At 64.9% G+C, this 12,634-nt stretch overlaps 1 protein-coding gene across 1 annotated transcript in view; it reads right to left on the bottom strand.

The window, feature by feature from the left end:
* FGF18 (fibroblast growth factor 18) overlaps nucleotides 1-10,317 on the bottom strand; it is a 32,063-nt gene extending 21,746 nt beyond the window's left edge. Inside the window, exons 1-2 of the mRNA XM_045826857.1 lie at nucleotides 10,202-10,317; nucleotides 10,002-10,038 (exon numbers count right to left, since the gene is read on the bottom strand). Coding sequence (XP_045682813.1) covers nucleotides 10,002-10,038; nucleotides 10,202-10,233 — 69 coding nt within the window. The 5' untranslated portion in view covers nucleotides 10,234-10,317. The remainder of the gene's footprint in view (nucleotides 1-10,001; nucleotides 10,039-10,201) is intronic.
* Nucleotides 10,318-12,634: the final 2,317 nt, after the last annotated feature.

Consider the following 12,634-nt stretch of genomic DNA (forward strand, 5'->3'; position numbering starts at 1 on the left):
AACCTCCCTGGCATGACTTCCTGCAGAGGCCTGGCCGTGTCCCCTCCCCCAGGGGCAGGTCTCCAGCCTGCCTCCCTGCCCTCCGACTCTCCTCCTGCTCACAGGAGACCTTATCGACCAGAGGTCAAACCAATCTCCTCACCCCAGGTCCCTGAGGGGAGCGGCCCTGCCCCAAAAGCCAGGCTCCCATTAACAATTTTCTCCCTGGCGCCCCGGACAGAGGCGGCGTGGTGACCCGGGGTCAGCGGGGGCCATCCGGTGGCCCTTCCCCAGGATGTGGGAAGAACCATCCATCTTGCCCAGCCTCCACCATTCAAGTCACACTCTGTCACATAAATCCCAAGGGAGGTGGCAGGAGTGGCCTCTGACATGGAAACAGAGTCCGTCCCCCGGACAAGGCGGGAGGCCCCTGGGCCCCCCAGGGGAGACTTCTGGGTGCTCCAGGCCTTTGCACGGGCCCAGGCACCCTGCCCCTTCCGCCCACCTGACACCTGTCCTCAGTGCCTCATCTGGAAGCCTTTCCTGCCCTGCCCCACCCCAGGCTGGCCGAGGGCCTCTGGACACTGTGGCTTACTGCCCCAGCGTCCGGCGTGTCTGTTCTCCCTGTTCCTCCAGCCCTGCCCCCAGGAGGCATCCCGCAAACGTGCGCTCGATGCTTGCGGCCAGGACCAGGGAAACCTGGTGGCCACTGCTTCCTACCCAAGCAGAGCGCCCAACACAGGAATGACAGGGGGAGTGCCAAAGCTATCGGGTCCTGTCCGGGCTCTCTGCTACGGAGCCTTTCCATATGGCGGCACCTTGTCTAAGTCCCTCAGCCACCCAGGGAGGCAGGCTCCAGGGAGAGCCGGAGCGGAGCGCAGGTCCGACCTCTGAGGCAGCTCTGGGGCCCACGGGGCCCCCGGGGCGGCCTGCTGGGCTCACGCAAAGCGGCGGACTCAGGGCTGGTCCACCTCCCGCTGCACTGCTGCTGGGAAGCAGGGTGCTTGGCCTCGCTGTCTAAGAGGAGGCCTGTTTTCCCAGCCTTCCTAGAGCAGCCAGACTCCTCTCCAGGGGTCCGGTCCTGGGGCGGGGGTGGGGGGTGTTGAAACACTGACTCCCTGATCCAGGAACTGCCCAGGGGCAGCAAGAGTCCCACAGGTACAACTCTCTCCCCAGCCCTGCCCCCCAGGCCCCTCGGGGACGTGGTGCTGAGTGGGACAGGGCCACCCCCTGCACCTGCAGCCTCACCCTGGTCAGCGCGGGGCTGTTTCTCTGCTCCAAACCCCACCCGCCTCCCCGCTGCCCACAGCACGGCGTCCCCAGGAGGGAACGATCTTCACGCTCTGGCCCTGCCTGCCTTCCGGGCCTCCGCTCTGAGGCTCCTTGATCAGCACCTGCTGTGGGGTGAAGAGGCTCAGGCGATGGGCCCCTAGCCCAGGGCCAGCTTCCGGACATCAGCCCCAGTCCCCCCTGCACCCCACCTCCTCCCTACACACTGCCACAGCTCCGGCCACCCGCGCTCCCGGGAGGTTTCAGCCTCACTCACCCACTCCTGGCTCTGAAGCTATGTTTGGGGGCTTCCTGCGTCTTCCCGAGACACAGCCCCACGCCCCGCAGGTATCTGCCACATCACACGTCACCCACGACACACACTACACAAACACACTCACACCATGCACTCCAGCAATCCGATAACCAGCACCGTCTCAGGGGCTTCCTGGCCACGCCCCACGACCAACTTCTTTGATTTCTGTGACCCTGTTTTCTCGCCCGCAGCATGGGAGTCGTCGCTGATACGGACATCAGACAAAGGTTGCACTCGTAGCAAGGGTCATGGCCTTTCCCCTTTTGTCTGGTTCCCAAACAGCCACCGCGTTAACAGTTATCAAACGCATGCTCCGAGTTAAGAGCCACGTGAGGTCAGGGATGCTACGGACTCCCCAGAGTGGCCCTGAGGGTGGTGTGGTTACTGCCCCCATTTTACAGATGGAGTAACTGAGGCTCGGAGAGGTCACATCACTTGTCCAAAGTCAGAACTGGTGAGAAAAGGAGCTAAGCCTCACATCCAGCTCCCCCTCCGTCTAGTGTAGACACAGGGCTTTCCACCCCACCCCTGTGGCCGGCTCCCACCTCCTTTCCTTCCCCTGGCGCCTTCCCCCTCTTCGGGGCAGCAGTTGGGTCTGGCTACCAGCCATCACTGTGGGGCAGGGCCAAGGGTCAGACTGCCCCTCCCGCCCAGGTGCCCATCCTCAAGGCCTCGAACGAGCTGTGCCCCTGTCTGCAGGCAGCCTGCCCAGAAAGGGTCCCCCTGGTCCGCGGAGGGGCGGCCCACAGACTTCCAGCCACATCCCACCACCACCAGCCTCCTCCAGTGGCAGCAGCAGCCGCCACCAGCCCAGCGGGGCCGAGGCCTTCTCCTGGTTCTGGATTCGAACCTAAGACCTGCGCCCCGCACCCCAGGAGCGGTCCCTGATAGAGTCAGCCCTGCTCTCCACCCCGAAATGCAGCTCCCCAAGCTCTTCCTCGAGAGCAAGCGGCCTGGACACAGGCCCAGGCGTGGCTGCCAGCCCCCGGGGCCCCACGGGTTATCACCATCACGGAGAGCCGAGACTGGGGCTGGCTCCCACTGAGCGGGCGCTCGCGCGGTGCCAGGCCCCAGCGGGGCACTTTCCAGGCACCGACTCCGTCCTCCTCGCACGACCTGGGCAGGTCTGACGATCACCATCCCCGGGACAAAGGGAGGCAGAAAGGCCAGGGGACTGGCCCCAGCCGTCCAGAAACTGACTGGGCCAAGACTGGAACCCATCGCTGGCTGTGGAGCCCAAGAATTTCCCCCAGCTAGCACCCCTGGACGGAAAGAAGAGGAGGCAGGCCAGGCCCACCCCTGGATCCGAGCTTGGCTCAGACTGACGCCCCCGCCCACTGCTCAGCCCCAGGCGTCTCCCCTCTCTCCCGTTACACTCCCCACGCCCAGCCCAGCCAGGACCTGCCCCACCCCCCGCCTCTCCATTAAGCTCCCAGGGCTATCAATGTATTGATTGGCGGGGCTGAGCCATCAGCATGGGGGTGGGGGCTGCTGCCACCCAAGGCGGCTGACCAGAGCTGCCTCTTCCCATACATCAGCCTTCTCGGAACAGATCATCGATATGGGTGCCGCGGGCCGGCGGCCTGGAGCCGGCCTCGGGGTGGGGGGGGTGGGCAGCAGGGCACCCAAAGACCCTGGCTCCCTCCTTTCTTCTCTTCCCCTCCCCCAGCTCGTCCATCCCCTCTCCCTTAAAGCCGTGGGTGAGGAGTCAGGTCATACAAAAAGCCCCTTATTTTGGCATTCAATGCCCACTACGGCTTTTTACTTGACCCCCACTCCTGAACCTGATGCTCCAGACACCCCAGCCGGCCTGGAGTCCCCTGAGCACCTCAGGGCGAGCCCTGCTCTGCGTGCAGAGCTTCTGTGAGTCTGCGATGCTCGGTCTCGCACACGCACACGCACACACACTCACACATGCATGCACACACACACTCACAGAGGCTTCTCCTATTTCAAGACTCAAATGGAGCACCGTCCTGGCCAGATCCCTTCCCCGGCATCAGGGTTCAGGGCCCTTTATCAGACCACACAGCACCCTCGAGCCCCGCCCCCACACAGACCCTTCTGGCCACTCTCAAGGCCTCAGGGGCAGGGACAGGTCCTGCACCCCCCGTGCCACACATCTGGCACCCTGGGAGTGTGGGGGGTGCTCAATCCAGGTGCCCAGCCCCCCAGAGAAGCTGCTGCCCACCCCCACCAGCACTGACCCGGCATTCCCCCTGCACGCCAGGTCTGTGCGGCCGGTGCCACGGGGCCCGAGGGTGCGGCCGGCCTCCCCTGACTTCTAGGAACCAGGAGCTGGCGGACAAGCAGGCTTCCGGAAACTCCAGAGTCCCTCACATCACCGTAGTGCACATTTACTTAACACTTATAATGAGCCAGGGCGCTGTGCCAGGGCCTCCCGGGGGACCCCAACCCACCTCAGAGCGACCCCAAGAGGGAAGGTCTCTCCGGATGCCCCGAGAAAGATGAGCCACACGGAGCCCGAGCAGTCTGCTCGAGACCCAGCCACCGAGGGCAGAGCAGGGGCAGCTGGGGGCTGGGTCCCGAGCCCAAACTCGTGCGCATCCCTGTGAGCCCCAGCAGAGAATGCCCTGGCTCACGGGATGGTGACCAAGGGCTAAGGAGTCCCAAGGCAGAGGGCAGTAAGGAAAGCCACCCAAAGTGTCGGCCATCCCTCCCCAGGGACCGTTTTCAGGACAAAGCTGAGGCCTTGGGTATCTCTACAAACTTGGGTGTCTTCTTCATCCCCCCGCCCCCAAAGCCCAGCCCAGGGCCTGCCACGCAGCGCGTGCCCCACAGATGTTGGCTGGGTGCTAACCCAGGGAAGCACCACGACCGAGTGCCCGCTGCAGCGCTGGTCCGAGACATGGCTTCTGGGAGTCCTCCCGACGGGGAAAGGGGCCGTGCTCTACCCACTTCCCACACGACAAGGAGGCAGAAACTCAGAGAGGTTAAGGATCTTGCCCAAGGCCACACAGCTTGCAAGTGGTGCGGTGAGGAATGCATCCGGACCTGAGCCCAAAGCCGCAACCTGGGGTCCTGCTGTCACCGGTGCCGAAGCAGGCCCGTCCTCGCTTTCCTCGGCGCCTGCCACGTGTAACATCCCCAACGTACGACCGACCACGCCGTCCCACGGCATGCTAGCCACGGTGCTAGCGACTCTGTGTGCAATCTCTCACGTAGCCCTCACAGTCACCCTTAAAACTAGGTAACTCTCGTCACCCCATTTTCCCGATGGGGAAAACCGAGGTGCAGGGGGCTGAGGGTTAAGCTGTTTGCTGCACAGCTGCTCAGCAAACCCAGGTCTCTCCTGTGCCAATGCCCGTGCCTTCTAGCACCGAAGAAGCCTCCTTGCTCACCTAATGCCCAGGTGGGTAAACTGAGGCACAGAGAGGGAAGTTGTCCAATGGGCCATGGTCCCAGGGATCCCAAGAGTTTTTTCTGCTCTGGCCCATGGGAGGCTTGTCCTTGGCTCTGTCCTTGGCACAGAAACATTTTAAAGGGGCCTGAGGCCTTATGCCATTTCTGTATCAGGGCAAATGATATTCCCAGCCCCCCCAGCAAGCCTGGCTAGAGCAAGAGCGGCCCCTCCCCCTGTCACCAGGAGGTGGCAGTGCCCTGGGCGAGGGGAGCTCAGCACATGGACAGGAGGCTGATGGCAGGGAGTCCAGCCAGGGCGAGAGGCCCAGGGCTAGGTCTGACCCACAGAGGCACCCCTGGGCAGTAGGGACTGTTTTGTTGGTTATTTTCTTCCCATCTTACGTGTGCAGCAGCTGTGACCCAGAGAGGTTGAGTAACTTGTCCAGGGTCACACAGCAAAGACAAGGCAGAGCAGCCATGTCACCCAGGCTGGCAGACTCCGGAGCCCTCGCAACTGCTGGGTACGGAGCCAGGGTTCCAGAGCCACAGCACCCTGCGCCCTCCCGATGCGCCCCCAGAGGCAGGCTGTGTCACCCCGCTGGGCCTCACTGTCTTCCCCTGAAGAATTCACCCCTTAATCCCCGCTGGTTGTGTGGGGTGTCATAGAAGCTGCGAGGGAACGCTGGCCTGTCCCATAGTGAGCACACCGCCATACCTGGTGGCGGCCACCCGTGTCCTGTTAGCCTGATTGATCTATGTGCGCTCTGACTCCCACACCCCCGACATTCCTGCCCGAGGACAAGGTCAGAGCCAAAGGTCCTGCTGAGGACAGGAGGTCTCCCCCTTGGGCCCCCCCATCTCCCTCTGGGGACCCCACGGGCCCAAGGCAGGGTGGAGGCCGCTCGGTGGCCCCAACACCCAGCCCCAAGCCTGCTGACCCTGGCTGCTGTGCCAAGCACAAGAAATTTTAAAAATCCGCCTTCTTATCTCAGAGCAGGTGATGATGCAGGAATGTCAGCAGGGCGCCCCTCCCCTTCCCCCTCCGTGCTTGGGAAGAAGTTGGAGGGGGGTGCTGAATCCCCCAGGGCTCCCCCCCCCCCCAAAAAAATACCCACTGCTGGCTCCAAGGCCCTTTCAGACCAGAACATTCCAGGACGGCCAGAGCCTGCAGGACTCCAAGCCAGGCGCCCTCCACCCCAGAGACGCCTGCCTGGGCCCTGAGCATCCCTCGCCTGCACAGATGCATGGTGGGGGGCGGCAGCCCATCTCCTGGGAACCCTTCTCCCCGCCAGTGTTCCTTCGGAATCACTTCCTACTCTTTCTGAAAATGCCTGCCGGGGCTGGTGGGAAAAATATACAAGAGCTTGAACCCAGAGTCTTAGTCAGCCATGGCCTTGAACCAAAATCCCTCCCCTGCTCTGTGCCTCAGTTTCTCCACCTGTGAGGTCGGAATGTCACCCCCTCTTGACTTCAGAAGGAAGGAGGAGACACGCTTCTGATGCAGCGGCCACTCTGGAACCCTGTCGCGCAGCGCTCTCTGACTCCAGCGGTGGTTCTCCCTCCCACCTGAGTTAGGCAGGAGCACACGCCCCGCCCCCCCCCCATGCGCTTCCCAGCCTTGGGACGCAGGGCCGCGGTGAGAGGAGCGCCTGCCTGCGTATAGACAGGAGCCCTGGTGGCGGGCCAGGGACGGGACCCCAGGCCCGGCCTGCCTGCCTGCCGGGGCAGCAGGAAGCAGGCTCCCAGCAGGGACTTGTTGAATGAAGACGGCTGGGCCGAAGGACAGAGGGTGCCGCCGCCGCTGTGCGACATTAAAAGTGCTGTCCAGCGGGGCAGCTTCCCCTCCCTCTCCCGACCCCGAGGAGGGACGCCAGGGGCAGGGGTGGTGGGGGCTGTTCCGGCGAGGGGCGTGGAAACTGCCCAACTTGAGCCCGCACGCACGCACGCACGCACGGGGCCTGGGGAGAGGAAGCGGCGCTGCGGGAGGGACACGGGTGGCAGCCGAGGCCCCCCCCCCCCCCCCCCCCCGCCCTGGCCCGCCTCGCCCGGCCCGGCCCGGCTGGGGAAGGCCGGGAACAATGTCGGGCAGGTGCCGCCGCGCCGCGTGAAAGGCCCAGCCCGTGTCATTGTCAGCGCTCAGCCAAGTGCAGAAAAGCAATTTTACTGGTCACGCCGCTTGCTCCCCTTGGAAATTTTTAAAATTCTTCCGATTTGAGCTATCGCGGTGTCCTGGGTCGTGTGGAGAAGGGATTTTATTAAATTCCCAGCTTCCCGCTCCCCGGGGTGGCCGGCGGAGAGGGCGGGGCTCGGCACGCGGGGGAGGGGGGGTGGTGTCTGGCATTGACTGTGCTCAGGGAAATGTGGCTGGGGGCGGGGCGGGGGCCGTTCTGGGCCTGGTGGGCTGATGGATGGGAAGAGAGGAGGAGCTCAGACGGGACTCCAGGGCTCAGACCGGACCAGCCCCCCAAGACACGGGGCGGGGGGGGGGGCGCGGAGGAGGGAAGGGCCAAGGTGCACCCCGCTCCCAGCACCACTCCATGCCCGCCTGGGTGGAGGAGGACTTGCAAAACTTCTCACGCACCTCTCGTGGGTCACTCAGCCCTGTTCCACAAATGATGAAGCCGAGACTCCCGGGGGTCTGTCTACAGGCAGGGAAGGGGGAAGGGGGGCTCAGCCTGGAGCCCTCCCACGGGCGGCAGGGAGGCCTGCCGGCCTGCTCACTGAGGGGCCTCTCGCTGCCACCCTGGAGACCCCCCTGCCCAGGCCCTAGCGGCCCTCTGGTCTCTGCCCCACACCCACTCTGTGGGGAGAAGACTTCAGACTCCTCGTCTCTGCCTCTCCTGGCTACTGTGCCTTTGTCCCTACAGCATGAAGGGGCGGGGGGAGGCGGGGACATGAGCCTGCCAACCTTGCCCTAACACCCCACACCCCACAGTGGTGTTTCTGTATCTTTTAGGAGTCCTAGGTGCCTTTGAAGATCAGAGGGGAGCTGGGAACCCTCTCCCAGACACAGCACCATTTGGGCGCAATGCTTCAGGGCCCCTCCCCCCACCCGTACACACTCCAAGGGTGTATGGGTTAAAAACATCCGCCCCACTGCCGTTTGAATGGGGAAAAGCTGCAGAGGAAGGGGAGGTAGGGGAGGGGGCTCCCTCACCTGCTCGAAGTCCCAGCCCAGATGGACGGGACCCAGACAGACCACCCAGCTCTTCCCCGAGAGGCTGGCTCCAGCGCTGGCCAAGGAGGTGGAGGTGGGATGCAGGGGCCAGCTTCCCTCCCTCACACTCCCCCAGAGAACGCAGAGACCACACACAACCCCTGCTGGGCCCCCTTCAAGGACCAAGAGTCACCAAGCACCAGGAAGCTTGGGCGGCACAGTCCGCAGCCACCTCTCCACCTGCACGCCCATGCCACGGCACCCCCCCCGCCCCACCCCCAGGCGCAGCCCTCAGGAGGAGAGCACTTGCCCAGGTCAGACAGGCAGATCCTCCGCAGTGACCCTGGGGCCTGCCCTCTGCCTGGGGACTCAGCTGCAAGCCAGGCAGGCCATGCCTGGCACTGGCCTCTCCCCACCCCCCCAACACCAGCCTTTCCCCCACCCCCACCCCCGCACAGGGTCACATCTGCTTTGGCAAACAGCCAGTCTTAAGTTACTGACTCCAGTTGTATTGATTCAAGGAGTCACTGGGGACCCCAGCCCGGCCAACAGGAGGGAAGAGCCCATCAGTCTGTCCATCCATCCATCCATCCATCCATCCTGCCTGCCTGCCCGCCTGCCTTCCAGCCCCCAGCCCCAACTAGCTGTCCCCAGCTCAGTGCCCGCCCCACGGGAACAGTCCGCTCCCAGAAAGTGGGAGGGGGCATAGCAGACCCACCACCACCACCACCACCCCACACACGGCGAGAGGGGCTGAGTGTCGGCAGCACGCAGCGCGCACAGCTGCCGGGGGACGGGGAGAGCCACCGCTGTGTCCGCTCGGGGCCCTCCGGCACCTCTGGACCCCAGAAGTCTAAAGCCTAAGCATCCTCTCTAACCTTGGGAGGACACCTGCCTGCAACCCAGAGGGGAACGGGGCAGATAGTCTGCTCTGGCCCCAGTCCAGCTCCTCCGAGAGCCCCTCCCTTGCAGCTCTAGGTGGGTGGGGGCCAGGGCAGCTGGCACTTCCTATCCCCTTTCCCTTTGCCCCCCTCCCCACCACCGCGCTGAGGCAGCCCTGGTCTGGTTCTAATCGGGGCTGAACTCGGCTCCCTCTTTCCCTCTTCTCTCCACCGCCCCCCCCCTTCCTTCATTTCCACGGCTTTGGAAGCCGGCGTGTTCCAACTGTCTGCGTGCCAAGACCTTCCCGAGTCTGAAAGCTGCTGAAGTAACAGATCAGATTTTAGCAAGTGCTTTCCAGGCTGAGCGCCAAGCCCTCTTCTGATTCTCGGAGAGCGAGCGAGCGAGCGAGCGGGGAGCGAGGCCGGGAACCAGCCGAGGGCTGCACCGCCTTGGCCGAGGGAGTGAGGAGCGCCGCCGGCTCGGGAGCGGCCTCCCGGGGAACAGCCCCTCGGCCCGGGACTCTGCGCCCTCTCAGCCCAGCCTCCCCTGGTACCGCGTCCCTGTCTGTCTGTCTGTCTCTTCCTCTTGCAACGCTGAAAACGCCTTTGAAAACGCGGAGTAATTTACAACTGAAGCTGGTTCTCCCTGGACTCAAAATCCACTCCGCCGCAAGGAGCCTTTTTGTTCAGAAGGGCGATCGGTTTTGCCAAGGGACAGTCCGCAGAGAAAATCCCCGGGTCTCGACTCCTCACCGGCTGCGGGCAGGGGGCTTGGAGCCGGCACTTTGCAGTGGCTGACCCCGCTGGCTCCGGGGATCCCCTCCCAGTAGAGGCCGGCGGAGGCCGAGCCCCGCAGCAGAACCCCGAGCCCTTGGCCGGTGCCCCGCCGGCGCCGGCCGCGCGCGGAGCCGCCCTTCCGCGCCCTGGGAACAGGTGCACTAGGCTCGGCGCCCGGGAGGGGTGGGGCACAGGGAGGGGGCGCGGCGTGGACCGCGGGGCCCGGGCGGGGGGAGGTCAGAGCCAGGAGCCCACGTACCTGTACCTGGAAGCACAGCAGCAGGAAGTGTAAACACCTGCGGAAGAGAGATGGAGAGGTGGTCAGTGGGACGCCAGAGAGGGGGGCGCGCGTACAGACAGACACGCAGTCGGAAAGTCAGACGGGCGGGCAGATAGAGCCGCGGGCACACGGGCGCACGGACGGCCAGGCAGGGTGGGCAGCCCCGCGCGAGCGCTTACAGGCAAGTGCAGGCGGAGGGCGCTGAATACATCGCTGGGCGGGGAGGAGGCGGCGGCTCCTAGCCCAGCCTGCACATGTCCGCTCCGCGCGGCCGGGACCGGGCGCCTCCGCCGCCTCCGCCGCCTCCGCCGCCGCTGCTGCTGCTCCCTCCTCGCTGGCTGTTGCTGCTGCTGCAGACTCTGCTGCTCCGGGGCGCTCCGCGGCGCGCCCTGCGGCATCAGCGCCCCGCGCGGCTCCTCCCGAGCGCTGCGCCCTCCGGGCTGTGCAGGAGGCTGGTGCGGGGAAGCTTGCTCACTACCGGCCGGCCGGCCGTCCGGGCGTCCTCGGGAGGCTGGCTGCCCGGCTCACTCCGGGGGCAGCATGCGTGGCGAGACTGGAGCCTAGGGCGCGCTCTCTGGCCGGGGCACGGGGCTGCACGGGGCCAGGGGTCAGCACTCTGGGGCCGGAGGAGCGCGCGGCTGCAGCACGAACGCGTCACGGCCGCTCCGTCCGGGCGCCCGCCGGCTCATGTCTCCTCCTCCGCGTCTCTCTGGCCGTGCGCATCGCCGCCTCCCACCACTGGCGGCGGCCGGGGCGTTTTCTACGCGCGGGCGGCGAGGGGGCGGGGGGCCGGGGGCGGGCCCGGGCCCGAGCCGGCACAATGAGGATGCGGGGCCCGGGGGCTCCCCCCTCGGGGCGCGGCCGGACGGGCGCTCAGCTCGCCTGGGTGCGCCTCGCCCACATCAAAGGCGGCCCTGCCTGCCTGCCTGCCTGCCTGCCTGCCTGCCTGCCGCGGCCTCTCCACTGCCTCCTCCTCCTCCTGGCGGCTCCGGTTGGAGGGAGGTGCTCAGACTCTCGGCGGGGACCGGCCGCTCCGAAGGGGCAGAGCCCGCGAGACTGGAGCTGGTGAGCGCTGGAAGCCGTCGGCGCTCTGCGCCGGGGAGCGAAGACCCGCGCCGAGGCGCAAATGCCCGAAACGGGCAGGCGGTGGTCCCCAAGAATGCAGTTAGGTGCGGAACGTCCTCGCTCGCCCACATTCGCTAGTCACACTCACTCACACCCACCGGCGCTGGGGTGGGGGAGCGCGGAGGGGGCGGGTCAGGCCCAGCCCCCGGGGCGGCCCCACTTAAGGGGGGTCGCTTTCACCCGCCCCGTGACTACACGCAGGATCGTGGCGTGTCCCAGCTGCCTTCTAGGATAGCTAGCCGCACTGAGTGATCCCCTTCCAGTCTCCCCTCCCCTGCATTGGATACAAGTGCAGAAAACCTTGTGAGGTTGAGCGGAGAGGGGTCTCCAGGGTGTCTCCGACTACCCCTCCAGGGCTCCGGGCTGGGTACAAGGGATTCCAGCTGGGCTCACGGGTCCGCGAGCCAGCTTTGGAAACGCACGGCTGCCACCTAGCGTCCCCGAGGCTTCACTGCAACCCCAGCCTGGGCGGGCTACGGACCCAGAGGGGCCAGCAGGACTCTGGTCAGCGACCACTCTAGGCCCCGCTGCGGCCTCCGGACAGAGACTGGCTTCCCTTTGCAGGCTGAGCAGTTTGCCTCCTTGAACCAGGACTCCGCTCCCCGCCCCTGAACCTCTGTTCTCACTGCCTCTGCCCCTTCGAAGACACCACTCCTCTCCTTCCCAGCAACCTCAAAGTGTCCTTGTCACATGCAACTAACTGCCTCACCCCAGAGCCCCCTTCACCCCCCCCACCCCCAGACTCTGCTTTTTGGTCTGACGCTAAGGGGAAAAGGTCATAGTAGGAAAGAAGCCCGGGTACAAGGCCACAAAGCCAAGCCCAGGAATCCGGACTCCTGGATTTAAAGCCTCCTTGCGTCATTGGCTGTGGCCGATGCTCCCATTTCACTGGCGTGTAGACTGAGGTTAAGGTGCCCTCCAACGCTGCTGTTGCCTAGAGTCTCGAAATGTGAAATAAGCAACAACTGTCCCAAACACCAGGCCTCTCTGCAAGCTATTTTACGTACCCTTCCCAAGGGGGGCCACCTTCAACAGACAGCCTCTGCTTTGGCCTTGAACCTAAGGGTGGAGAACCTCTTCACAGTGAGCTGCCATGTGATGGGGAAAGTGTCTGTGTGAAGCGCTGGGCTGCATTGACTCCGACATTCTCATTGCCAGAATCGGGCTTGGGGTCACTAGGAAGTCCCACGTCCTGGAGAAAACGCACCTGTCCCGAGAGAGGTGCGACCCCCAAGCACACAGGTGGACAGAAGTGCCCTGCTGGGACCTGAGTCACTGCCACCGTCCTCCATGTTGCTTTATAGGGAGACCACCCACCAGACCAGTCGAGAGGTGGTTCGGGCCGAGTGGGGTGTTTGCAGTGTCTCCCCGCTACAACCTACCCTTCAAGGCTGCCGTCCTGGCCCGTTCCTTGCAGATGGGAAAGGTGTATGGCGCTGTTCTACCTGAAATGCTTGCCACTTGCTCAGTGCTCAGGTCAAGTGTGT

Source organism: Phyllostomus hastatus, unplaced genomic scaffold (genome assembly GCF_019186645.2).
Source record: "Phyllostomus hastatus isolate PE091 unplaced genomic scaffold, TTU_PhHast_1.1 phas_contig_150, whole genome shotgun sequence".
Lineage (NCBI taxonomy): Eukaryota > Metazoa > Chordata > Mammalia > Chiroptera > Phyllostomidae > Phyllostomus > Phyllostomus hastatus.